The sequence below is a fragment of the Gadus chalcogrammus genome, chromosome 8 (genome assembly GCF_026213295.1).
Source record: "Gadus chalcogrammus isolate NIFS_2021 chromosome 8, NIFS_Gcha_1.0, whole genome shotgun sequence".
Taxonomy (NCBI): Eukaryota; Metazoa; Chordata; class Actinopteri; order Gadiformes; family Gadidae; genus Gadus; species Gadus chalcogrammus.
The window spans coordinates 5,021,783-5,048,318 of NC_079419.1; the positions used below are offsets into that span (position 1 = coordinate 5,021,783).

At 47.0% G+C, this 26,536-nt stretch overlaps 3 protein-coding genes across 6 annotated transcripts in view; 2 read left to right on the plus strand and 1 right to left on the minus strand.

Moving 5' to 3' along the window:
* The window catches only part of obscnb (obscurin, cytoskeletal calmodulin and titin-interacting RhoGEF b), a 67,292-nt gene extending 51,556 nt beyond the window's left edge, over positions 1 to 15,736 (plus strand). The window contains exons 74-93 of the mRNA XM_056595930.1: positions 138 to 356; positions 593 to 626; positions 764 to 816; positions 1,258 to 1,356; positions 3,641 to 3,783; positions 4,193 to 4,393; positions 4,529 to 4,605; positions 5,034 to 5,204; positions 5,739 to 5,898; positions 6,464 to 6,571; positions 7,228 to 7,392; positions 8,023 to 8,181; positions 9,055 to 9,232; positions 9,612 to 9,725; positions 9,904 to 10,071; positions 10,521 to 10,623; positions 10,737 to 10,866; positions 11,127 to 11,220; positions 11,433 to 11,475; positions 12,112 to 15,736. Of these exons, the coding sequence (XP_056451905.1) occupies positions 138 to 356; positions 593 to 626; positions 764 to 816; positions 1,258 to 1,356; positions 3,641 to 3,783; positions 4,193 to 4,393; positions 4,529 to 4,605; positions 5,034 to 5,204; positions 5,739 to 5,898; positions 6,464 to 6,571; positions 7,228 to 7,392; positions 8,023 to 8,181; positions 9,055 to 9,232; positions 9,612 to 9,725; positions 9,904 to 10,071; positions 10,521 to 10,623; positions 10,737 to 10,866; positions 11,127 to 11,220; positions 11,433 to 11,475; positions 12,112 to 13,285 (3,593 nt within the window). The 3' untranslated portion in view covers positions 13,286 to 15,736. The remainder of the gene's footprint in view (positions 1 to 137; positions 357 to 592; positions 627 to 763; positions 817 to 1,257; positions 1,357 to 3,640; positions 3,784 to 4,192; positions 4,394 to 4,528; positions 4,606 to 5,033; positions 5,205 to 5,738; positions 5,899 to 6,463; positions 6,572 to 7,227; positions 7,393 to 8,022; positions 8,182 to 9,054; positions 9,233 to 9,611; positions 9,726 to 9,903; positions 10,072 to 10,520; positions 10,624 to 10,736; positions 10,867 to 11,126; positions 11,221 to 11,432; positions 11,476 to 12,111) is intronic.
* On the minus strand, positions 14,632 to 22,119 carry guk1a (guanylate kinase 1a). Of its 3 annotated transcripts, none has more exons than XM_056595942.1 (7): positions 21,874 to 22,119; positions 18,816 to 18,929; positions 18,421 to 18,462; positions 17,693 to 17,928; positions 16,963 to 17,047; positions 16,431 to 16,516; positions 14,632 to 16,033 (listed from the first exon to the last, which is right to left on the minus strand). In XM_056595942.1, the coding sequence occupies exons 1-7, from the start codon at positions 21,899 to 21,901 to the stop codon at positions 15,995 to 15,997; spliced, it is 630 nt and encodes a 209-aa protein (XP_056451917.1). In that variant the 5' UTR covers positions 21,902 to 22,119; the 3' UTR covers positions 14,632 to 15,994. The 3 variants fall into 3 exon arrangements, with proteins under 3 accessions (XP_056451917.1, XP_056451918.1, XP_056451916.1); XM_056595943.1 differs by lacking the exon at positions 21,874 to 22,119 and adding an exon at positions 19,589 to 21,865 and having other exon boundaries at positions 15,941 to 16,033; XM_056595941.1 differs by lacking the exon at positions 21,874 to 22,119 and adding an exon at positions 20,938 to 21,864 and having other exon boundaries at positions 15,941 to 16,033.
* Positions 20,805 to 26,240, plus strand: c8h1orf35 (chromosome 8 C1orf35 homolog). Of its 2 annotated transcripts, XM_056595938.1 has the most exons (9): positions 20,805 to 21,350; positions 21,433 to 21,675; positions 22,526 to 22,676; positions 23,274 to 23,319; positions 23,410 to 23,492; positions 24,678 to 24,750; positions 24,981 to 25,051; positions 25,151 to 25,273; positions 25,725 to 26,240. In XM_056595938.1, exons 2-9 carry the CDS (start codon positions 21,579 to 21,581, stop codon positions 25,978 to 25,980), a joined length of 900 nt encoding a protein of 299 aa, XP_056451913.1. In that variant the 5' UTR covers positions 20,805 to 21,350; positions 21,433 to 21,578; the 3' UTR covers positions 25,981 to 26,240. The 2 variants fall into 2 exon arrangements, with proteins under 2 accessions (XP_056451913.1, XP_056451912.1); XM_056595937.1 differs by having other exon boundaries at positions 20,805 to 21,675.
* Positions 26,241 to 26,536: the final 296 nt, after the last annotated feature.

Below are 26,536 nucleotides of genomic sequence, written 5' to 3' on the forward strand. Positions count from 1 at the left end.
AATATAAATATGTATATATATATATTTACTGTAAACGAAAGCAAAGCAGAAGTGTAACAGTGTAAGTGTGAGGATCTTTGCAGTAGTAGTAACCAAAACGGTGACCCCATGCTTTGGATACGCTCCTGCTGCTCCAGGCTCCCCCACTCCCATGGTGTCCTGGCTGAAGGAGGAGGCCATGGAGGACGTGGTGTGGATCAAAGCCGACACCAAGGGATACAAGATCGCAGGCTCGGGCCGGCAGCACAGCCTCATCCTCATGGACGTGGGCGCCGAGTACGCCGGCACCTACACCTGCATCGCCACCAACCGGGCGGGGCAGTCCCTCTGCACCGCCCGCCTGGAGGTGGACGAGGGTGAGACCTAGGGGGAAAGCACAAGCTCCGGGCTGTAGATGCTAGTTGTGTTACAGACTGAACACACGACATGCAAGGATGCAGTTCAAATGTTTTTTGTTCATTATTTAAATATTGAAATTGATTCAACCTTGTTTGGACGTTTAAAAAAAAGTTTTTTTTTTTTGGAGAATACGATTTTGGGCTGTGTGATTCATGATTCTGCTATTATCTTCTTTTATTGTATTTGATTCCAGCACCGAGACCAAAGCCGGAGACCAAAGTCCCAGAGTAGGTTTTTTGGGGAAACAATCCGACATGTATAGATCTACATTTCCAACGTAACACTACATCTACCAAATCCAATACAAATGTATTATAACTATCAGCTATTTTGAAGACACTAAATTCGGCCCGTTCCTGCACAGGGTTCTTGGGATCACAGTGAGTCCTCCAGAGGAAGAGGCCAGCAAAGGAACAGGTGAGCATGTCCATAGAAAGCAACCATAAACTGTTCATGTCATATATATATATATATATATATATATATATATTTACATTTACATTTCGGGCATTTAGCAGACCCTTTTATACAATATGTTCATTTGTCAGAAGAAAGAGGCACAATATATCGCTGTCGGTACAGTAAGGATGTTCATAGAACCAGGTCTCAACCGCTAACATTCTCTAGGCTAACCCATTCCTCGTATGCAACAAAGATAGCTACGAGAATGCTAACCAATGCGTATTATGTTCTGTTATGTTATGTTCTGAGTGCCAGGACGTACAACATACAATTAGTGCGTGAGAGGTGTGGTGGTGGGGCTATGCAGAGTCTAGGTGAACTCTGAAAAAGTGAGTCTATACTCTACGTATACACTACTATTACACTGCTGTGTGTTCTGTTCCGTTGTGGCTGAAGAGGTGAAGATGTCCTATATGGGAGAGGTGGGCTCGGAGGAGTTCCTGATGAAGCTCACCACTCAGATCACTGAGATGGTTTCAGCAAAGATGACCCAAGGTGAGGAACGACGGGTGCTACTATATTATGTATATTATACTTTTCTAAACCGTCCCTATCGGAATTACAATGAAGAAGTTTATTTGGGCCCAAAGTATAACAAAACTACAAAAGTGTATTTAACAATCTGTTGTGCACCTGTGTGAGATTGACCGTAATACATTTTAAATTGACTCTTAAGTGACTGAAAGGCTTCTATAGGTGCTTTGATGACAAGAAACCACATTGACTGAATTCAATCACAAACCTATTAGCTCTCTAACAGTAAGTTTGGGTAGGCAATATTTGTACGTAATAGGATTTCTGTATTCAATAAGAATGCACTTAACAGATTTCCTTCTGTTCAGTGCATATTTTCTGTGTGTCTGGCGAGTTTGTGAATTTTCTGCAGGCTGTGTAAAATGCTGTAAATGCTGTATCATGCGATGCAATAAAAGCTGACCACTTTTAAGTTGATTAAAGTCTTCAGTTAGTATTGTAGATGTACAAATAAAAAAGAAGTCCTTAAAAGCTTGTTAGCTGTTATCCAAAAGGTCGATGCTCAATAAGAGGTTTAAACACAGTTCTGTGAACAGCAACTAACATCAAGACTGATTAAGGTGCAATCAGGTCTGAATGCTTCAACTCTGGGATTACAATTCACCACTATTAACTTATTGGCAACAGAGTGTTCTCTTCTTCTGCTATGCGTTTGAAACAGTATGTACGACTTACCACTTCTCCTTCCTTCATACATAAATTTTTTCACTATTCACCAATGTCATCAGTCCCATCATTCCAATGCTCATCCAATCATGAATTTGTTATTCAGACAGCATACAGAATCAACCAGTTCTCCAGTGGATGAAATCATGGCCCAAAGCACCCAGTATGTATCCACAGTTCATCTGCCCAAATAACCACAGCCGCGCGGTCGTTCCACACTGTCTTACTTTAAAGGTGCTGTTGGTAAGATTTAAGAGATATTGAGTGTATCAGCTTTTAGTGAGGGAAATACTATGTGAGAACATCGGTTTCAAATTGGCTGCGTAGCACAATTTACAGCCTGTGTAAGCCGATTCTGATTTGAGGCAGCTCCCTGCTCATTTCTGATCAATCGGGGCAGGGCAATCTCTTTCCAGATTGGTCCAGGGAACCCATGTCAATCACTGGTCGGTGCCTGCACCACTTCTCAACGGCCTAGAAACGTAGGGAGTGAGAGAGCAGAGAGGGAAGGGACGTCTTTTTGGTTGTTCAGTTACCAAATTGTGCTACAACTCTAAAATCCTACCAAAACACCTTTAAGGCTCATTAACACATGATAAAACGACACATGATATCATGTAGAAAAAACATACACGTACCTTCTTCCTGATGGGGATTGGTTACTTCTGGAAATAATTGCGTATCAATGTATACCTAAATGATATGAAGGGAAGGAAGATGGATACCGAAGGAGAATTTACATTGGCTTCCTCGGTTGTCTTGCTCAGCACTGCTTTACCTTGTCTCTCCTAACGTGTGCTTTGTGTAGTGGTTGTGTCCTAGACTTGTAAATACAATGCAATGTTTACACACTGCATTATGTGTTTGGTCAAGTTTTTGTTTAAGAAATAATCCAAGTTGATAAAGAACAGTCATGTGTGTGCAGAACCGTTGTCAAGTGCTTTGCATGCTATTAAAACAATAACACCAAGTAGAGACATGTCGCCAATACCCCTTTATCACCACTAGAGGTCAGCATTACATCTGTTAAGTCAGAGCAGGGGAGTTGACTCATTTCCAGCTGCAACTGTCCCTTGAAATACTGGGAAATATAACGTACAGTAATAATGCATAAAATATTATGTTCAATACTACAGGGAGGTTGAGATGTACAGACCCTAAAATGTGCTTGATGCCCCCCCCCCAAGAAAATATAATGAATTTGAATCTTACAGATTTTTAAATAAACTGTAATAATTCAATTTAAGTTGAATAATTGACCCCTCGTAAATGACGTCCATCGCTCCCCTGTCTCTGTCTGTCTGTCTGTCTGTCTGTCTGTCTGTCTGTCTGTCTGTCTGTCTGTCTGTCTGTCTGTCTGTCTGTCTGTCTGTCTGTCTGTCTGTCTGTCTCTCTCTCTCTCTCTCTCTCTCTTTCTCTCTGTCTCTGTCTCTGTCTCTGTCTCTGTCTCTCTCCCTCTCTCTCTCTCTCTCTCTCTCTCTCTCTCTCTCTCTCTCTCTCTCTGTCTCTGTCTCTGTCTCTGTCTCTCCCTCTCTCTCTCTCTCTCTCCCTCTCCCCCCCCTTCTCCCTCTCCCTCCAGCCTCACTGCGTGTCCCCGGGGCGGGTGACAGTGACGACGAGACCAAGACCCCCTCTCCGTCCCCCCACCACGGGCGCTCCCGCCCCCCCTCGCTGGTGGCTGACTCCTCCTCCGAGTCGGACGAGGGCGACGCCCGCGGAGAGGTGAGCGATGGGGACAAGATGGCCGGCCAGAGTGCCCTCCAGGGCTGTCTCTAGGCAACCACGACAAAAGGGCTTTCTCCTTCTCATACTGAAGATTATGCTAACACCAGTATATTGTCAGTGTATCATGTAAAGTGTTCAGTACATTGACGTTGGATTATGATGCATGATGGGTAACATATTCACAACGAAGGTGGAGTTAACGGGGCAACAACCAACTCGTCGGGAACAGTCAGGGTGAGGCGTCTCGCTCAGGGACACCTCAGCACTCAGCTAGGAGGAGTCGGGGATCGAACTAGCAACCTTGCGGCTGAAAGCCAACCTGCTCTTCCTCCTGAGCCAAACGCCGCCCACACTCGACACCGGACGTCTCGTTGATCTGTCGTGTTCCTCCTCCGTGTCCCCTCAGATGTTTGACATCTACGTGGCGTCGGCGGACTACACCCCGACGATCGCCTGCAAGGAGTCCATCTGTCTGAAGGAGGGACAGTACGTGGAGGTGCTGGATTCTGCCCACCCCCTCAAGTGGCTCGTCCGGACCAAGCCCACCAAGACCAACCCTTCTCGACAGGGTTGGGTCTCCCCAGCCTACCTGGACAAGAAGCTCAAGGTATGCCAAGATGAAGGCAGAACAAAGTACTCGATGATGGAATGACCTTACTTCAGCGAATAGCTACAACCAGTCAATTAGCTTCAAAAGCGTTGAATGTCTCTGCTGAGACGTTGTGTTTTCTTCTTACTGCAGCTGTCTGCTGACACGGGCGACCTTCCAGAGGCGAACGTGGAGGAGGTTTCTGAGGGGGATTACAAGAGGAAGCTAATGTAAGCTCAGACAGGATATGGTCTCCTGAAGGTCACCTCCTTCACCGGTGCAAGACAGAGGTTTCAGAAGACGATTTTAACAAATGTACTACAGTGACGAGAGTTCTACACATTTTTTGTTTGATTTGACCGCTACAGACACTCTGTCTGAGGACGTTGTTGTCTGAGTTCTAGCATGTCTTCCCGCCAGATTCGGGGAAAATTAGAGTTTAAGTGTGTTGTGGTTCCGTCGGTCAGGTTGAGTGTAGTAGAGTCCCATTTCAACAACTGCCTCTAGCAACATAATTGGTCAAAACAAACTTGAGGCCAAAGAACATGAGACACCAAGACTTGAGCTGCCTTCAGACCCCAGATCTGAAGTCAGATTTGTAAGACTTCTCTGTAAGGCTTCCTCACCAGTGAATGCGGTCTCTCTCCCCACCACTCAGGCAACTGATCCAGGACCTGGTGAGCAGCGAGGCAGAGTTTGTGAAGGACATGGAGTTCTTCACCTCGCACCACGTGAAGCACGGAAGCCACCCCGACGCGCCCGCTGACGTCTCCGCCCAGAAGGAAGCCATCTTCCGCAACATCGAGGACATCAAAGCCTTCCACGGAGGGTGGGTTTGAAACATGGCCATATCATCCACTACTGATTTACATTTAGGGCCTTTAGCAAACGCTTTAATCCAAAGCGACTTTCAATCAGTACATTCGTCAGAAGAAAGAGAAACAACAATATATTGCTGTGGGTACAGTAAGGATCTTCATAGAACCAAGTGCCAAGATCTAAGAACTGCTCAGTTAACTTATTCCCCTTAAAGTTGAAACAACTGCTAAATGGTAAATGCACTGCATTTATAAGGCGATTTTCTATACAGTGGCTGCTGGAAGCGCTTTACAATATAGCCTAACATTCACCCATTCATACACACATTCGCACACCAATGGCGGTGTCAGCCATGCAGGGCAACAGCCAGCTCGTCAGGAGCAGTCAGGGTGAGGCGTCTTGCTCAGGGACACCTCGACACTCAGCTAGTAGGAGCTAGGGGATCGAACTAGCAACCTCCCGGTTACCTGTCAACCCGCTCCACCTCCTGAGCCACATGGCCGCCCCTTAGACCCCAGAACGTTAAAACAACTTCCTGTCGCAGGGCCTTCCTGCCCACGCTGAACGAGTGTGTGACGGATGACGACATTGCCATGCGCTTCCTGAGGAACAAGGAGGGCTTCGAGAAGTACCTGCAGTACCTGGTGGGCCAGGGCCAGGCCGAGGCGGCCGTGGGAGACAAGGCCGTCCACCACTTCTTCAAGGTGCCACACCTACAAGCCTCCCTACATTTACATTTACAGATGCTTTGATCCAAAGCGACTTACAATAAATACATTTGTAAGAAGAAGAGAAACAATGTCACTGTGTCGGTACAGTAAGGACTTTCATAGAAACAAGTGCCAAGGACTAATAATTATTAGGTTAACCCATTCCCTGTAACAAAGAAAGCTAGGATAAGATGCTACACAATGCTAAGCACTATTTTTAAGTGCAAGGATGTACAATATTCAATAAGTGTGTACATTAAGTGCCAGGATGTACAACACACAATAAGTGCGTAAGAGAGGTTTAGAGGTGTAGGGGGGAGGTTATGCAGAGTCCAGGTGAACTCTGAACCAGTAAGTTTTGAGTCTTTTGCGGAAGCTGGTGAGCGACTCTGCGGTCCTGACCTCGACAGGGAACTCGTTCCATCACTGCGGTGCCTAAACCGAAGAGTTGTGCAGGTGAAATATGTAGCTCGATGTCCTGAAGTGGTTCAAACCGCGGTGGTGTGTGTGTGTGTGTGTGTGTGTGTGTGTGTGTGTGTGTGTGTTATCTTCTGTGTAGGAGTACACTGACAAGGAGAAGGCCGGCTCGGAGCACCCTGTGCTGAGCATCAACGCCTACATGCAGCGGCCCCTGGAGAGGATCCAGAAGTACAAGGCCATCCTCAAGGTGAGAGTCTGATTGTGGATTTGCATTTGTTTCATCTTTACGATTTCATGCCTATAGAAGAGGATTAAGGCCACATGGGAATGTCTTTTGACTTCTGAGGTCAAAGTCAGAATGGGAGCATACCTATGTTCCCCGGGACCTATGTTCCTCGCTTTGTATGTGACCGGGGAACATAGGATTTTTTTTTACGGAGGATGGTAGGGGCAAGTACCGCCTTTTTCGCCTCTGATTCGCCTGTGATTGGTTAGAATGTCTCCTCCGATTGGTTATGGTTAGGATTAGGTTTAGGGTTAACCCTCACCCTAACCATAACCCTAAACCTGACCCTAACCCTTTGCACCCGGGGAACATAGGACCTGGGGAACATAGGGATGACCCCGTCAGAATTCTGAGATTAATGTCAGAATCTTCTATTTTGATTTGATGATATGATGATCATCTTATCAAGAGAACTTTGTTTTAATTAAAGTCAGAATTCTGTGATCCAATTCTGATTTTATTCTCAGAATTCAGACTTACAACTCGTACCTAACGCGGAGGATCCCGCTAACACGTAGCACTGACCGTTAGCCGCGGCTAACGGTCAATGCTACTTGTTAGCGGGATAACCCCGCTAGCCCTCAGCGCTCCCCCGTCACCACCGTGTCGCCCCACAGGAGATGCTGCGGAACAAGGCCCGCAACGGGCAGAACTGCTGCCTGCTGGAGGAGGCCTACTCCACGGTGTCCTCGCTGCCCCAGCGCTCGGAGAACACGCACCACGTGGCCATGATCGAGAACTACCCGGCCACCCTGGGGGTGCTGGGGGAGCCCATCAGACAGGTGCGTACCGCGGAGCCACTGTGGGCTGGGGGGTTGGTGCCACCAGGGGGGGGGTGAACAGTAGGAGCACAGGCTCTGTCCCAGGGGGCGGGCGGATAGGTGTTACCTGGTTACCGGCAGTTTTTTGTTTTGGTTGTTAATTAAGAGTTTTCCATTAGGTTATGGAAACTCTCTAGTGAGCTAATGGCCAAGACGCGCTGACTCAGCGTGAATACTAATTGCTATTTATATTAATATTTGTACATGAAACCATGGAACATGAACTTATTATATATATAATAATAATAATGCACAATAAAAATAGCTGGATGTTCACAGTATCAACAGATGTATTTATTTCTTTAATAATCTGTATTCTGTGTAAAACAAGAACATCCATGTAGAAAAAGTTTATTCAAAATAATTGAATAAACAAGTTAATTTAAACAGAGAAGGGTGGGTAGTAGCATATACTACTACTACTACTACTACTACTACGTGTTTTACTTATTTCTACTCCTTTACAGACGCATTCAAAACAAAACTAATCGACTCAAAATATGCGTTGCCTCTGGTCCTGTACAGGTCCTGTAACCAAACGGCTTTGTGTTTTGTGTCGTGTTTCTGCCTTATTGTTTTCGTCGGACCCAGGGGCCATTCCAAGTGTGGGAGGGGGCACCAGGCATCCGGTCCTCCTCGCGGGGCCACCACCGCCACGTGTTCCTGTTCAAGAACTACTGCGTCATCTGCAAACCCAAGAGGGACAGCAACACGGAGACCCAAGCCTACGTCTTCAAGAACATGATGAAGGTGAGATTGCCCCCCCCCCCTGGCCCAAGACGCTGTGAGGGGCCGCTTAGGCATGCTGCATGTGGAGACACACACACACACACACACACACACACACACACACACACACACACACACACACACACACACACACACACACACACACACACACACACACACACTCACGTATGAACCAGTCTCTGTGGGGACCCACTACCTTGGATAAGACGCTTCACAATGCTAAGGACTATTTTTAAGTGCAAGGACGTACAACCAGCAGTATGTGCGTACATTAAGGGCAAGGGCGTACATCTCACAATAAGTGTGTACACTAAGGCCCCGTCCACACGGAATCGTTTTTTTTGTAAAAAAACGCATACGTCTTGTGCGTTTGGGCCGACCGTCCAGACAGATCCGGGGTTTTCGGTGGCCAGAAACACACTTTCCTTAAACCAGGTCCAAGCATGGATAAGATAATAACGGCCCTATGCGTTTTCGTGTTCGGATTTGTGCTGACGCCAAATACGCAAACGATGTGTTCGAATTTGTTTAATTCTATTTGTATTACTTTTGTAGCTTTAAATACAGCCCCTTGGTAAATTAAATTACTAACTGTACATTAAAAAGTATTTTCTGCTCAATCTAAAAGGTTTAAAATCTGCCTTTCTCCGCCTGTCTTCTTCCTATATCGTTGGAGAACCAGCGCCACAGAGTGGCCTTGAATATGTACTACAGCATTTCTCCAGCTAGATGCGTTTTCGCAATGAGTCCGTCTTTACGGAGATATTACTGAAACGCATCAAAGGGAAACGGTGGCCAGAAGATTTTTTTCACCCGTGTGGACGGGGCCTAAGACCAAGTTCCTCTCAACCTCTTGTTTGGTGTCGCCCGCAGCTGAACAACATCGATGTGAACGAGACGGTGGAGGGCGACGACCGGGCGTTCGAGATCTGGCACGAGCGCGAGGACTCGGTGAGGAAGTACACGCTGCAGGCGCGCACCGTCATCATCAAGAACTCGTGGCTCCGGGACCTCAGGGAGCTGCAGCAGCGCTACACCATGCCCGCCTGGAGTGAGGGAGCACCCACACACAAACATGCATTCATACACACACACAAACAAACACATTTATACGCACACACTCATGCATTTATACACACAAACACATACACATACAAAACATTTATACATTTATAAACACACGGTCACACTCACACACACACGCATGCATTTACACACACACACACACACAAACACACACACACGCATTTATACACACACACTCGTGCATTTATACACACAAACACACACACACACACACATACACATACAAAAAAAACACACACACACACACACACACACACACACACAACCATACACACAAACACTGTATTTATGCACACACATTAATAATTCCCCATCCACACGTCTGATGGCTCCTCTCTCTGCAGGCCCCCCTGACTTCGAGGCCATCCTGGCAGACTGCACGGCCGAGCTGGGACAGACTGTGAAGCTGGCCTGCAAGGTCACCGGTGTCCCCAAACCCGTGGTCAACTGGTACAAGGGTAGGTAAAGAGACGGTCGGAGGAATAGCGTTTAGGATTGATGTACACAACTTTATTAATAGCTTTGTTCCAGCGAAGCAGCAGTGTGGACATAAGACAATACAATAAAAATACAGAACTAGCATAGTCAGCATAGTCTTCAGCATGACCTTCATCTTGTCCTCGTCTTCGACCTAAGATGGCCGCCCGGTGCAGGCGGACCCGCACCACATCATCATCGAGGACCCCGACGGCTCCTGCACCCTTATCCTGGACAACATGACCGCTGACGACTCCGGCCAGTACATGTGCTTCGCCACCAGCTCAGCCGGCAATGCCAGCACCTTGGGCAAGATCACCGTCCAGGGTAGGTCTGGACAGAGCGCTGTACCCACCCCCCCCCCCCCCCCCCCCCCCCCCCATACCGCACCTCACCCCACCGTACCGTACTACACACTGTACACACTGTTGGGGTTCAGGGTGGCTGCACAGGCCGGGCTGAACCAGGTTGGAACCTTGGGCTGAATTGTAAACAGCGTACTTCTTTAAGTGCCTCCACGTTTTGTGAACAACACCCACACACACGCATCCACAAACTCACGCATTAATACACACACACACACACACACACACACGCACATACACACACACTTATGCATTGATACACACAAACACACAAACTCACACATTAATACACACAAACACACACAAACTCTCGCATTTATACACACACGGACGCACTTATGCATTATACACACACAACAGATGACATCTCCATCTTGGGCTTCCTTCCAAACCGTGTGCTGCTTCCTCCAGTGCCTCCACGCTTCGTGAACAAGCTGAGGAACTCCTCCTTCGTGGCCGGAGAGGACTCCCAGTTCACCTGCATCATCCAGAGCGCCCCCACCCCCAAGATCAGGTGTGTACATCGGCTGTCCCACAAATCAGACCGTAGATGAGTGACACCAAAGAGTCCACCCGCTCTACCCCCTGAGCTGATCGCGTGCGCGGCTCCTCGGTTCTGTGTCCAAGGTGGTTCAAGGAGGGCCGGCTGCTGACGGACCAGGAGAAGTACCAGACCTACAGCGAGCCCCGCAGTGGCGTGCTGGTCCTGGTCATCAAGGGCCCCACAGAGAGGGACCTCGGGCACTACGAGTGTGAGGTACGACGGACCCCCCATCACCAGCACCCACACTCCCAGTGGTGGGGTCGTAAATATACGACCTGTTAAGCCCTTTGAGACTGTACCTGTGATTTAGCGCTGCACAAATGAAATAACGGTTCATTTAATTTAATTGAACTAGGATGCTCCTCATGAATACCGTATGAGAGACTTGCCATTGTTGCCGTTGATTAATCAAAGAAACCCCTAGTTGCAGTTGGAAAACCTAAAATGAGTGTGATGTTTTCCTCGTGTGGCAGTTGTCCAATAGTCTGGGCCACGCCAAGTGTGCCGCTGACCTGGTCCTCCCGTGTGTGGCGTCTCGCTCTGCCGCCCAGGGCGTCACCATCGAAGGTAGGAGCCCCATCACTCACTGCTGCCCCATTCTAGTCTCTCCGTCGAGCCTAGATCTGGAACCCGTAGACAATGGACGTTCCATGTGGATTTGCACTCGCAAGATGGATCCGTTGTTTGTGCCGTAGATTTCATAGCGAGTGGAACGTGTTCATGTCCGTACTACTCCCGTTCGACTCTCACACCACCCCCATTATGCCTTGTACCCATAGTGACTGAGCAGGAGACTAAAATACCAAAGAAAACCATCATCATGTAAGTGACATAGAGAGACGGAGACGTCTGCACGGAGCGCACCGTGTGTCTGACCTGTCTTGACACTTATTGTGTGTATGCTGTCTGGTAACATACCAAAGATAACATTTCCATCCTCATTTCAATATAATTTGCATCTACGTAGTGAACAGACGTGTATTGTACACATGTGTAAATGCCTGGTGTGTTGTGCGTCTGTGTTTCCTCCTGAGTTGTGGCGTTATGTATGCATGGTCATTTGATGTGTGTAGCTTGAGTATGAAGCGCAGTCCACTAAGTATATAATGAAAGGATAACAAACTGCTTTAAATGAATACGTATATAAATATAGAATCACACAGCATCTCTAACTGGGACTCGCACGCTGGTTCCTCGCCCTGTGGTCGCTAATGGCTCCGAGAGAGGCCATTAGCGCCCAGGATTTATGGTTTTAATTCATGTGGTCCTACCAGATTAACCCCTTCTCTCCCAGAGTGGCTCAGAGCCCTTCCACAGGCAAGAGTGCTAGCTCTGCGTGTGCTACTAACAGTGAGGTGACAATCTCACCAGCATGCAGCCCCCCCCCCCCCCCGCCCCACTGAGAGGGGAGCTCTAACGTCTGTCTCCCCCCCCCCCCCCGTGCCCCCCCGTGCCCAGCGAGGAGACCATCACCACCGTGGTGAAGAACACGCGCATGAAGCGCCACAAGTCGCCGGGCTTCTCCGCCACCACCGCCACCTTCCGCACCGAGACCTCCACCCCGGAGCCTGCCGCGTCCCGGCACCGGCGGATGCCCCCCGCCAGGAAGACCACCATCCCGACCCTCTACGTGACGGAGCCCCAGGGCGCCGAGGCCCGGGCGGCGGAGCAGCAGCAGCAGCGCAAGCCGCGCTGGGTGGAGGTGGAGGAGACCATCGAGTACAAGGTCAACAAGTCGCCACGCCTCTCCCGCCGGCGGGGGGTCTCGCCGGCGGGCTCCGAGCGCTCCGTGGGGGGCGGCTCCGTGATGGGGGGCCTGGGGGCCCGACCTAGGCGCTCGCCGCCGGAGAACCCCAACGCCAACAACTCCAACAACAAGCTGGTGGAGCAGCTGGCGGAGGAGGACGCCCCCGGCCAGCCGCTGTCCTGGGACGCCCCGGGGCACGCCGCCCTCCTCCCCGGGCCCGCCTCCTCCTGGACCCCCGGCGGCGGGGCCTTCGAGGTGTCCTCCGTCTCCCACGGCGAGGAAGACGACGACGACGAAGGCGAGATGGACGACCAGGAGACCGTCATCGTCGAGCCCGACAGCGACGACGACGGCGACGACCGCGAGCCCATCGGAGAGCCTAAGATCCTGTCCCGGGACGGGCGCGTGCTCACCCTGGAGGACCTGGAGGACTACGTCCCGCGGGAGGGCGAGCGCTACGGCTCCTCCGCCCGCCCCCCCGCGGAGAAGCCCTGTGAGATCGCCGTGCTGCAGCGGGAGATCGGGGGCTCGGCCGTGGGCCAGCCCGTGCTGTTCAACGTGGGACGTCCCCTCGCCGCCGCCGCCGCCGCCCCAAGGCAGCGGGGCGGGTTCTTCAGCCGCTTCCGGGACCACCTCCCCGGCGGCCTCTTCTCCTCCTCCTCCTCCTCCTCCTCCGTGGGGCCCCAGGGCCCGGCGAGAGACGTCCCCATCCAGGTGAGCCACGCCCATCTGGAGGTTCAGCCCTCCTACTGCTCCGAGGTGCAGAGAGTGGAGGGCGGCCAGCAGAGCTACAAGACCCGGGTGGTGGCCCGGACCTATGACTACACCCCCGTGGGGAACCCCGTCACCCTTCAGTTCGGTAAGAAGCCCCACGGCGACCAGTAGGCCCCAGTAGGCCCCGAGGAGACCAGCAGTGGCGGTATCGGTATCACAACCCCCGGTAGTCTTAAATGGGAACATTTCTAGATTGAAGGCTGTTTGAAGTGCATGTTGTTGCCGTGCGTTCGCTGCATATGACGGTTCATTCCACTGTAAAGCAGAACACCGCGAGATGAGGGACAGCCCGGTCGACCGGTTGTCTATTTCCGTTGGAGGCGTCACATCGGCTGTATAATCTGGCGGCACTGAGGAGGAATTTTAATCATAGCTACGGTACTATATAGTTAAGGAACAAGTAAAAGTGCTATATGGGTTTGTTAACTTACTAGTTTTGATTTCCGTTGGCCATCAAGATAACTGATGCTGTAAATGTCATTTTAGCGATCAACTGATATTAGCTTGTTTGGGTATTGAAAGAAACATTGAAAATGGTCTTGAAAACGCATTTTCATTCCTGTTTTATTTTACAATGATTGATTTCACACATACAAACATTGTATTACCTTGAGTTGTTGAAGGCTGTAAATCTGTAAATCTGCAGTCGTTTGAAATTAAAAGCTCTGCCTAAACGAGCTCAGCAGAAGTGAATAGTTAAATGAATGAACAAGATGTCAACGGTTTATTTAGTCATCTGTATTTGAACAGATTGCTTTTCACAGAGATATATAACGTTTAACTGAGTTTTGTCCCGATTTTCACGCAACGAAAACATCTGTTTCTGAAGAATTTGGTAGAGTGACAACAGACCTTAGTGGGAAATCAAGCGATTAAAAGTTTGAGTTTTTATCAGCATGGAACATGGATTCAGTTCATGAGGCACTGGATAATTAAAGGTAATACTGCTCAGATATTTTTACATCTGCCGATGCAGTGAAGTCACCAAGGAACTTATTAAGGATGAAAGACCGATTCAAAGTCGATTTATTTAGGAGTGAAAGCATGATATGTATTAGTTTTTCAAAAGCAAATGTATTCATATCAGTTAATGAAATTAGAAGTTGATTTTAACTCATATTTAATAACTGGTGGATAGGAGTACTAACGATTGATTAAAGTGCTTAAACACGTTATTTAAAATATTTGGTTTAAGATCATCTATAGCCAGTAGTTTATTTGAAAAGGTAGTATTGTTCTTTGAGGTGTTGTAGAAGTGCATCAAGTATTTTGTGTAATCCTTTCAGAATAAATAGATTACTACCTGTATTGTACATTTTGAGATTTCATGAGAATCATGTTATCAGAGTGAATCTAAAGTAAATAAATTCAATCAAACTAGGAAATATGATTCAAATGTTTGTTGCTATCCATTATTGTAGTAAGACCATAACTCATCCTACTAAGCAAGAACAGAAGGAGAAATCCCAAAGCATTATTAGCGTTTCTCTATGTAAGGTTACTTTATACAGAACAAACTGTGCACACAGGAGAAGCAAAACCTTGTTACTACACTTTTATTATACTGTACACATACAAGATACATGTAAGTCAAAGCAAGTATGCTTTAGAAATGGGCCCTGACTGGAACAATGTGAGTACTTCCAGTCTAGCACAAATCTACTACAAACACCATATTATTGCTAAAACATGAAAACCAAATTCTTTCTTCATTATGGTTTAAAACAGTACGGAATGAGTATTAAAAGTATTTTGAATGATTCATTCATAAACTTTTTCAGGCTTAACTAAAGTCATCAGTTGATTAAAAATAAGTTAATAAAGTTGATAATCAGGTTAAATTGTCCCATCTGAATCCGTGGTGTGTACATGATGCAAAACACTGAAAAATAGGATTTGAGATTAATGGTTGTTCAGGCCTATGATATAAAAGTACAACTGGCATTTAGCTTGTCAAATAATAATCCCATAACAAAAATAATGTTCCATATCCGCGTGCATGCAGAGACAACTCCTTTTTATTTGTAAACGTTTCCACTTGAGTTGAATCCCTCTCTATCAACCAAGACTTGACTATCGATTGGCTAGCGCCCTGGAAGAAAAACCTCTGGAATCCAATCAGTTCAACAAGTAGGTCATTGTGTTTTGGGGTTTGTTTCCAAGAAGGCAATTGGAAGCCATGTTCCTGAGATTAGACTGATCCCAAGTTTAACCATACACGTCATAACGTGGCCTATCTTGGACATATCCAGCACCATAGACAAGTGTATCCTCAATGTCCATTTTCCATCCAGTTGAGGAATTGATCGGTAGGTTTTTGTTATTGTACGAAGACTACCATTACAAGCCAAAAAGGGAAAGCTAAAATATCATATTTAACACAATCAGTCTCAACTTTCGTTGACTAAACATATGGACAAGTCTGGGGATGGCCAGGATGTTATCTGCCATTCACCTGCTCCTTCTAAAGGAACTACCATCTCACAAAAACAATCCTGAACCCAGTGGTACCAACAAGAACATTAATTCAGATATTTAACACCCCTCCCTAAAATGAGGTGTAACAAAGGAGGTAAAATAAAAGGCCCAAGGAAACAAAGTTCCAGGGAAAACTGCATTGGTGACATGCTCGCATGTCAAAAGTGATTTGGGTCGGGTTAAGAAACAGCTTCTGGAATTACCCGCTCTGGAGGAATGCTCCGGAATGGGGGCGGGGTCTGCCTGGGGGAGAAGAGGGGGGGGGTCTGCCTCGGGGGGGGGGGGGGGGGGAGAGAGGAGTGACGGGCAGCACCTTCCAAGTGTCCGTATTCCAGCGTTTCTTTACAAAGTCATGCCGGTTTTCTTCACTTGGTTTATTTCCTGAAAAACACGAGAAGACGTTAGAGTTACATTCAGTTCCAGACAACAAGGGACTTTCGGAAGTGTCCAAATACTATCGTCTTAGACTGTGCCCTATGCAGCAACAACAAAGGAATTAACCTATTGATAATTATTAAAACTATGAGAACTTCCACAACATTTGACTCCACAAACCAGACAGACCGACCGGTGCTTTTTCATCCCTGACTGATTTATTTTTGAGATAACAAACCCGGGAGTTGATTACATTGTCATGAGGTTTGATTTCTGACCCAGTAGTTTAACCATAGTTCAGGACTCAAGCGACGGTTGCAGTGGATCTCTTCTCCCCCCCCCCCCCCCCCCCAGACACGACTCACCCCCTTACACCACCTAACCCCCGCCCGACGCGACTCACCTCCAGCAGAACGTCCTTCAGCTTCCCATAGGCGTCCTCCAAGACGTCGTTGACGATGCAGACGTCGAACATACCCTCTTCTTTACCTGCAAACGGGCGGAAATTACTTGAAAGATTAAATGAAGCCACACAATGAAAGATTACTTATTATGAATTATTTAAAAACAACATTGCTATTCAAATCGCTTCAAATATATAATACTTGTGTGATATTTTTTTCCGAATATGATAGTTATGATTATTTTATGAAACACATCACATGTACTAATTGAAAGCAGTGTTCTAATGATGATGTGATTATTATTTTAATGTCGTTTTTTGCATTTGAATTTAGGGCATTGGCAGACAATTTCATCCAAAACGACGAACAATAAGTACATTTGTCAGAAGAAAGAGAAACAACAATATATCGCAGTCGGTTCAGTAAGAATGATCATAGAACCAAGTGCCGAGCAATTACAGCTGCTAGGTTAACCCATTCCCCGTACACCCTGCAACAAAGAGAGCTAGGACAAGATGCCGTGTTACTCACTGAACTCCACCTCGACGCGAGCTGCCTGCAACCGCTTCTGCAGACTCTCCTCTGACTCGGTCTTTCTGTCCCTCAGACGCTTCTCCTGAAACACAGCGCCGCAGAACCAATCACACACCACCGCCACGGTTACACAAACACTAGAGTGGTTCCCGTACTAACACCAGTATCCAACATTCCTCTGATGCTGCCTAAAATGCGGGTATCGGCGAGTAGTACGCAAGTCTATGCGCCGATCGGATACCATCACGTGACTCATTTACTACCCAGGCAAAGAACATCGCTGACACTACGGTGTTACGCTGCGTTCGTTAACCGTCGGAGGTGGAAAGTCGGAATGGGGAACGTGTCATCTCTGACCTACGTGAGTTCGAGCTACCACGTCGGAAAGACATGGATGCTCACGTTTAACTAGAATTTATTATTACGATTATAGATTATAAATGTGAATGATCTAGTTCTGGAAAAAAGGTTGGTTGGCAGCAAGTGAACCGACTGTACATTGCCGTCATCGTTAGAGAACCTTTCAATAAGAACCAGTGCTATTAGCAGTTGGAATGCCAGGTTCTTCATCGGTACTCGGTATCGGCCGATACTCAAGTCAGGGATTCGGGAATTAAAAAATGGTATCTACGCAAACAACAAACACTCTGCTGATGAGCAAGTCATTCAGAAGATCATCAAGAGGGCGTGGTGCTGGAGCTTTGACAGACAGGCGTCCCGCCCTTACCAGGATGTCCATGGACGGCGCCTGGATGGACACGTAGATGGCGTTGAGGTCCGTCTTCTTGATGTTGCGCACGCCCTGCATGTCGATGTCCAGGATGCAGATGAGGTTCTTGGCGCGGACCGCCTGCACCGACGCCTTGCTCGTGCCGTACATGTTCCCCGAGAACACGGCGCTCTCGATGAACTCGCCGTCGGCGACGGCCGTCTGCATGGCGTCCTTCGTGACGTAATGGTAGTCTGAGGGGGGAAGGAGAGGGTCGTTGAGGACAAACTCTCATCGTCTTACAGTTGTGTGTGTGTATAACAGAAAAGAAACTGGAATTCAATCAGTTCAACGAGTAAGTGATTGTTTTTTGGTGTTTGTGTTCCCCGAGAAAGCAATTAGATAGAAGCCATGTCAGTCTGAAAGAGGAGACAGTCGTTGATTTAAAACTCCATCTTACAATTGCGTATACCTTTTTTTACCATTTATACATAAATGGTAAATGGACTGCATTTAAAACAGCCATTTTTTTAACCAGTGCTCAAAGCACTGACAATATCGCTGAACATTCACCCATTCGTGCACACATTCACCCACCGACGGCGAGAGCCAGCCCGTCGGGAACAGTAAGGGTGAGGCGTCTTGCTAAGGGACACCTCGACACTCTGGGGATCGAACCAGTCAACCGATAGTGTTTTGTATCCTATGAGGTTAGTATGTACAGTACGGTGATAGGAGTGCTGTACCTTTGCCATTCTCTTCACCAGGACGTGGCTGTCTTGTGGTATCTAAAAAGGATGAGAAACATTCCAGTTAGGAATAGCGAAACAGGTCCGACACGTAAAACACGCAATATCACCTACAGCTATTGTGCCACACACTGATCTTTTATCCATGTCTTCATCGCACACACACACACACACACACACACACACACACACACACACACACACACACACACACACACACACACACACACACACACACACACACACACTACTACTACATCACCCTACTACTATGACTTGACTACATTAATCTCTCATCCCTCTCTTCATCCGACACATACAGTAGACACACTACAACCGCTAATACAGAGCACCCATCGCGGCAGCCGACTACAACAGAAGACCTGACTCACGGGAGACGCTGAATCCGAAGACGCCGTCGTACTCCTTCATGAGCTTCTTGAGCAGCGTGCTCTTGCCCGCCCCCGACGGTCCGCTCAGCACCACAGGCCTCGGTCCAGCCATAGCTGTGTGTGTGAGACAGAGAGAGAGACGGGGAGAGAGAGAGACACCGACGAACGAATGACAAGAGCGTGAGCGAGGGTGAACAACAGCAGGAGGAAGGAGGACGGCGCACCGGCTGTAATTGTGGGCGAGGTTCCTAGAACGAGGAGTGTTTTTAAAAAGGCTAATCATGCGTCGTTACTCATGATGACCGTGAAAAATGGCTTACAGAGGGTGGGGTAGTTCATTAGGTAAACTGAACCCAAAGTCAACGTAATCAGGGATGTGCTAGCGCCGTGTTGTGACCGGATAAAGCTGACTCGAACACACACTCAATCAGACTCTCCCACTAGACCAGACCTTTCTGCTTGTCAACAGGTCCACCCGTTACCATAGAGCCCTGATGAAGAGTGTTTGCACTGCTCAGAGGGTCCTTCACCTAATCGCGGTCGGGCAACGACGGATGGGCTATTTAGGTCGAGAGGAGTGGCAACCTTTATCAAATACATTCAAAGCGAAAGTAAACTAGTACAGATTACATTTGTCATGTAGTGCATAGACACCAAACATAAATATAGTTTATCGCAACAATATAAGGTCATATATCATGATGTTTGCCTAACCTACAAAAGTCCTTCCTTTGAAATAGTTGTGAACCGGTTGCCCGGGTCCCTCTCCTTACCTCGGTACCTGTACTCTGCCTAGACCAGGTGCATTGTGTGCGTCCATTGTGGAGAGGCAGAGTAATGAGGCCAGCGAATAAGAAAGTAGGAGGCTGCTAACCTCAACACCAGGAAATGGGTTAACATTGTATAATCTTATCTTAATTATCGCTTCTGATGTCGAGCACAATCTGGAATCTGTTATCTACTGCAATTTTATAACGATGACCTTAACAGAAATTGCCTGTCAAACAGAAGGCTAAATTAAGCCATTGGGCTTGCTCGGTGGAGCTGTTCTCAGGGTCTGTACCAGGTGTTGGTATTCAGTTTGAAAAGCCATACAACATGTTACTCATTGAAATGGTTGTTGAAAGAGCCAAAGAAGAGTTTATATAATTATAATCCCACCTTTTTGTGGAAGATAATAATTTATTAATTCATTCCATAGACGTGACCGATTAGGCTGATGTCCTGTTATCTATACTGGCTGTTTATGATCGACTGATGGAGGATCCTGATTTATTTCAGCCAGATTCAATCACTGCAAAAGTCAAGTAACTCTTTTGCTCTGAAAGGCCATGGGTTTCTGACCCCTTGTGTTTACTGATTCAATTACCCCTATGCTGTAGTGTAGACATTCATGGACTGAACACTGTATAATAAAACAAATACCCATTTTGATAAGTTATAATCCAAATAGGCCTTCCAATCAAATGTCGTGTGCAGCATTGCAACAAATATCGACATAGAAGAATGTAAAGGAGTACATGCAATTATAGTGCAGGAGCTTCTCCAATGAAACTGAGACGGAAATCAGGAGCATGCGATGGAACGAGTGGGTTTCAATTAACCATGTAACCCCATGTTCAAACCCTTGTGACACTTCAGCATATGTTAACTGGGCCGTAACTTCTTTCATGGAAATCAATTACATTGAGATTACAAATATCTGGAGAAAATAAGCCAATAATGTCGGCAGGCCATATTTAAACGTAGTTTATTTAATTTAGGTATCCACATAGACTATAGTATATGTGCATACAGGTTGCTATTTTCTTTTCATTATCCTGCCTATGTCAAACTCAACCTAGTTTGGTCTGGCTTTGCGAGACTAAACTCAGCCTCGTATGCCATAACCAAGTTAAATCACCTCACATTTAATGCTTACATTCTCGATTAACCACAAAGCAACACAACAACCCTGACGGAGCTGGGATTAAGTCCCAAACAGCATCGACAATAATCATAATCTTCAACCCTCATCATCCCATCTCTAGTCACCGCAGCTCAAAGCAGGGACCGCTGATCGCGAGCGGGGTGAGAACCGACCCCCAGCGGAGGGGAGCAAAACGACACAACGCCTTCATACCTGAAAAGAGTCTGGAGAAATTTCTCATGTACATCAGCGACAGCTTAAATCCGAGTAGACAGTATACCCGGTGGACCTTTCTCTCCTCTGGGAGCTTTAGTTGTGAGAGGAGCGAGATCACCGGAGAGCCCGGCGAGAGAGCGGCCCGCAGCACATGATGATCTCACGTCATCATCATGGGCCGCAGCGTCGGATACATTAAATTGGCGGGGGTCGCATCACCGACACACCCTTTTTAGAGTTACACTCGTTTATCTATTAAGACTCCAGATTCTGGTTAAAACACAAGGTGCATAAAGCACGCAACTCCCGTAATATGTAAAGAAAGGTGCAGACACGGGACGTTAAAATCAGCCTCACCCGTCCGCCTCCGTCGCGTACATTATCTTAAACGAAACGACCTGTGACAGTCGGTAAGTAGAAGTGTAGAAACAGCACACACTCTAGTGCCAGTGATCAATAAAGTAAACAATCCGCCCTACGCATCCCGAAAAGCGCCGAGTGACGACGGTGGGGGAAACTCCCCGGATGAGCGACCCGTGGGCCTAGTGATCACCACCGCTCGAGTGAACCTATAGCCGGCTAGCACCGCTACACCACCGCGGTCCCTGAGAGAGAGAGAAGCCCGGAGAACCGCCAAGATGTTCGGGGCGTCGCGGTCCGGCGGCGTGCGTGGAGGCCAGGACCAGTTCAACTGGGACGACGTGAAGGGCGACAAGCACCGAGAGAACTATCTAGGTGAGTGTGTGTGTGTTTGTTTGTTTGTGTCGATGCTATCGTTAGCACTAGCCCAGATTGCTATTCAGATTTATTTTATGATTAAATGCACACAGGTGCGAATAGCAGTACTCGATCGGGATCGGGATGCCCTTTGATAACACTCATAGGAACACAGGCTTCAATAAAAATACATCACATTTTCTTATTTTTCCATACCCTTATCCACGCGGCTCAGGTCCCTCATCACAACTCGCTTTGATTGGTCGAATAGCCCGAAACGAGGAGCTCCCTGAACCCTGACGCGACTGGTCTACTCTGAACCTTTGAGCAACCCACTGTCCCGCTGCAGTGTGGGACTCCCGCAGATGCCGCCCTCCCTTTTGTGTGATTGCCCCACGCTTACGTGTTGTTTATTTTTGGCAATATCCCCCCCAAACCATAATACCTAAACGGGCAGGGCTGAACGACAACTAGGAACTACACGTTGTGGATCACACGTGTTGCTGTTGCGTTCAGAAAGGAGGTTTACCCCTGACTGCCCTTTTCCACGTTTTGTGCCCATAATGTAATACACTATACTAAACCGTACTGCCACTATAGCCTAGGCCTCCTACATGGATGAGGGCATTGCACTTACTTCTTGCACTCTTTACTTTCATTGTCCCAATGCATTACGTTGAATGCCTTGCTGTTCTTCACCTGTTTATCACCCTGTTCATATGCTGCTGCATTCCAATAATTCCCCATATAAATATGCCATGTTGTCATTGTAAAATAGTTCCCCCCCCCCCGAAATGCCACTTCATGATTTGTCTGCCTTAATTGCACTTAATGAACCATTCGATCCGTGACGCTCTGGTATGTTCAGGGAACTCTTTGATGGCCCCAGTCGGTCGCTGGCAGAAGGGAAAGGACCTGTCGTGGTACGCCAGAGACAAGAAGGACGGGACACCTCTGACCAGGGAGGAGGAGTTGGCGGCGGTTAAAGCCGCGGAGCATGAGGCCCTACTGGCTGCACTGTGAGTGGAACCGACCTCTGGATTAGAGATGTTCCCGTACCATTTGATTCCCCCCGATACTGATTCCTGAACTCGAGTGTCCGCCGATACAGAGTATAAACTGATACAGCTTCTAGCATTGTGAATACTAATACCACACTGGTTCATATTGAAGGGTTCTCTTACGATGACAAAAAAAAATAGATCATTTACATTTCTAATCTATAGTTGTGATAATACATATTATGTATTCTTGTAGTTAAGCTTCCATGCATCCATGTTTTTAGTAGCTTGAACGCACGTAGGTCTCGTTTCCCATTCTGACATTCCACCTCGGAACGCTAACAACCGCATCATAACACTGCACGTGTTTGTGATGTTCTCTTGCTGTGTAGTAACGGAGCTAGTCACGTGACGGTATCGGATCGGCGCATAGACTCGCCGATACCCGATACTGCGTTGTAGGCGGTATCTGAGACCTTTCCGATACTGGTGTCAGTGTCGGAACAACTCTAGTCTGGATCGGGATGATCATTGGAATTAGAAACAGATCTGTAATTAAGAAAGTCAAAACAAGCGCTCAAGACAATTTAAAATGTTTTTCTCTTTTTGTTTCAGAGGGCACAAAAATATAAAGAGGCAACCCACTGGCTTAACCAAAGAGGTAAGTGATCGGGTGCTCAAGCTATACCTGTGATGTTTTAAACGCGTGATTAGTGTCTTACTCCCTGAATTGTTTCATTTCCGGCCCCAGGACTTTGCCGATGTGTGCAGGCGGGAGGACCCTGCTGGAGAGGAGAGAGACGTGGACCGTATCTCCGGCCTGGGCAGCTCCAGGTTATCATCTCATTCAATCGTCTTACTATCTAGTCTATTATTAGGTGTGCTTTTAAAGCAAGTTGAGTAAGGGAGAATGCCCGACGAGGTTTCCACTATCAGGAATTAATGGGCGACGCGAAGTGGATGACGGTTGCCTCCGCGAAGTCCATTAATTCCTGATAATGGACACCTCGAAAGGCATTATCCCGCTTATTCCATGGTCACTTGCCCAAAAAAATTAATTAATAATATTCATTTCTATTTGCATGCGTTTTACAATCCAAATATAACGTTTTTCACAAGCCATAACTTTGTTTCTCTGGTAACACCTGAGGGTTTGACTAATACCAGAGACAATCCTTACCCTCTCGTAAGGTTCTTATGCAACGGAAACGTTGTTTACTCCTCCAGTATATAGGACGGACCTTAGCTACGACTTGGCAACGGGAGGTATTCTAGTACGCTCAGCTATGAGGTAGAGAGCTAACGTTATGCATTGTACATATTTATAATTTGAAATTCGTCCCAGGCTTTATATCACAGATACTATAGGGTCTATAGCATATAACCGCGTTTCGTGATTACAGTTTAATGCATTTTTCACAATTTACCAGCCCTCATTTTGAAAGCTGAACAGATAATTTGACTGGAACTACTTAGCAGGTGTCGGTATATCAGGGGTTAATGCACACCCTGCAGCCAATCAGAATCGAGTATTCACCCAGACCATGTTATAAAGCTAATTGTGATGCATTCCATTTACGAGGAGTTATGGGTAAAACGTGGCCAAGCTACAGGAATTCTTCAACCTGCCCAACAAAAACTGCAGAATCTGGAATCTGCCTGACTTTTAATTGTTCCCAGAATCATGTAGTGTGGCCCAAGCCATAAATACCTAGCTACATGTACGTAAACACAGACTTCTTCCCTGAGCAGCGCTATTCACTTCATTAGCCTTTTTCCTGTACTAGCAATGGTCTAATTTACACAACATTCTACTTTATAAAATAGCTAAAAACAATAGCTTAAGCTATGAGTCTCTATTGAATCAAACAATAAATCAGTAATTTAGCTGCTCTATAATGTAGTTATTTTTGTTGTATGAACCTGGTTTAAAGTGCCACTTGATACAGTGCAGGAAAAATATTGAGCTGCTCTAGGGAGCTGTGATTGAAGTGTCCTTAAGTGTGTTTCCATTCACAGTGCTGGATCACGGAAAATCCTGCTCTCAGAAAAGGAGAAGGAGGCTGCAAAAATGGGCTTGTCTGTCTTCACCGTAAGTGACTGGATATATATATATATCTATTATCTTAAAAGAAAACTAAACAATTCCTCTTTTATTTAAACACTATTCTGTTCCTAGTAGTGCAATTAAAATGATAAGTAAAGAATAACAAGTTAATGACCACTCCTCTTCAAAAATACATTTGTATACACAGAATATGTGACAAAGAAATAAATGTAACTTAAAGTTAAAATGTGTTTTTAATTTTGATTTTGTTGCAGCATCACAAAACGGAGGCTAATCCTGAAGCCTCAACCAAACAGCCGAGTGAGGGTGTAGATAAGGAGACGGGGTGAGTGGCACCTAAGTGAACACTTTACTATTTCATCCACATCTTCCATTTCGGTATCGGACAAATGCAAGCATCCAACTGTTGCTTCTCCTTTCAAAGACATGAGGGCAAAAAGAAGAAGAAGGAAAAGAAGAGCAAAAAGGAGAAAAAGAGGAAGAAGGAAAAGAAGAAAAGGCAAAGAAAAGACTCGTCTTCTTCAGATTCAGATGACCACAGGAAAAGGTTCATACCCCTTTAATATATTTTAGGCGGAGCAGAAATTCGTTATGAGACAGAGTCGCCACTAGAGGGCACTAGAGCACTGTCGAGACCTTTTTTTTTGTTTTTTAACACGGAGATCCAGGGATTCAGAGACTCCGCCGTAAAGAACAATCTGAAAGACATTCAATTAACACGGGACATCTAAAGTTAAACCAGGTTTTTTTTTTGTTTGTGTGTATGCATGCACACCAAATAGTGTGTATAATTGATATTTTTTAAGTCAGGACTGTTAGTGGTTAATCATGACCTTAGGCCATATTAACCTACAATGGCTGGTTGACATTTTTTTTGTTGCGGTATGTCATGAATGATAGACTTCTGGAGGCAGCCTCTTCAACCGCAGGCCTGCATCGGCTTAACTGACCCCCGCCAGGTCCATATCATTGATTGTTTGCTTCCTTTTACTCTTCAGGCACAGAAAGGACCACCATCATCATAATCCATCATGCCACAGTCAGAGTGGAGCCAGACCCCATGACAGCTATTCAAGGGGGGAGGCAAAGGCCGAGCGGCCCCCCTCCTCCCTTCCCCGTCGCCAGCGGCGACACGACACAGACTCCTCCGACGGGGGGTCCCACGTCCCCCGAAACAGAGGCGGTGGCAAGGTGACCCCTGTGGCTAGCACACAGAGCCACAGGCGACGCCACGACACAGACTCTGACGACTGATGTAGCCCGCCAACCTTCCCCTCGGAGACACACACACAACACTCTGGACGGGATAATGAGCCCTCCGGCCCCCCACAGACCACCTGACCGTTGGTGTGTGTGGACCAGACCAGTGGATGTGTTCCTCTCGGGCACAAACTCGGGGAAACTGCTGGGTTGATTTTTTATTTTTTTTATTGACTGAAGACATGCATCATCAGACGTCTTATTTTTCAATAATTTTAATAAATGCTTAAAATGACTATTGGTGTGATTCAAATATTTTGATTGCTTTTTCTAAGCTTTTTTTTTTTTAAGTCCTCCCAGGATTTCTGGTGATAGCCGTGCTAGACGCGCCGCGATTGCCGCAGCTCATTGTGTCTTTCGTACCACTCGGCAGCCCCATGTCCCTTTCTCTCACCCCTCTATCATGCCACTGGCCCATTGTCCTCCCCCGTTACGGGCCCAGCGCTGCGACTGGTAAGACACCATTGGAATGCACTCCACTAGTCATAATAGAGTGTAGTGTTTGCATTTGCCTTGAATTGCTCTGAAAGAGGGCATTCTGCTGGCTGGC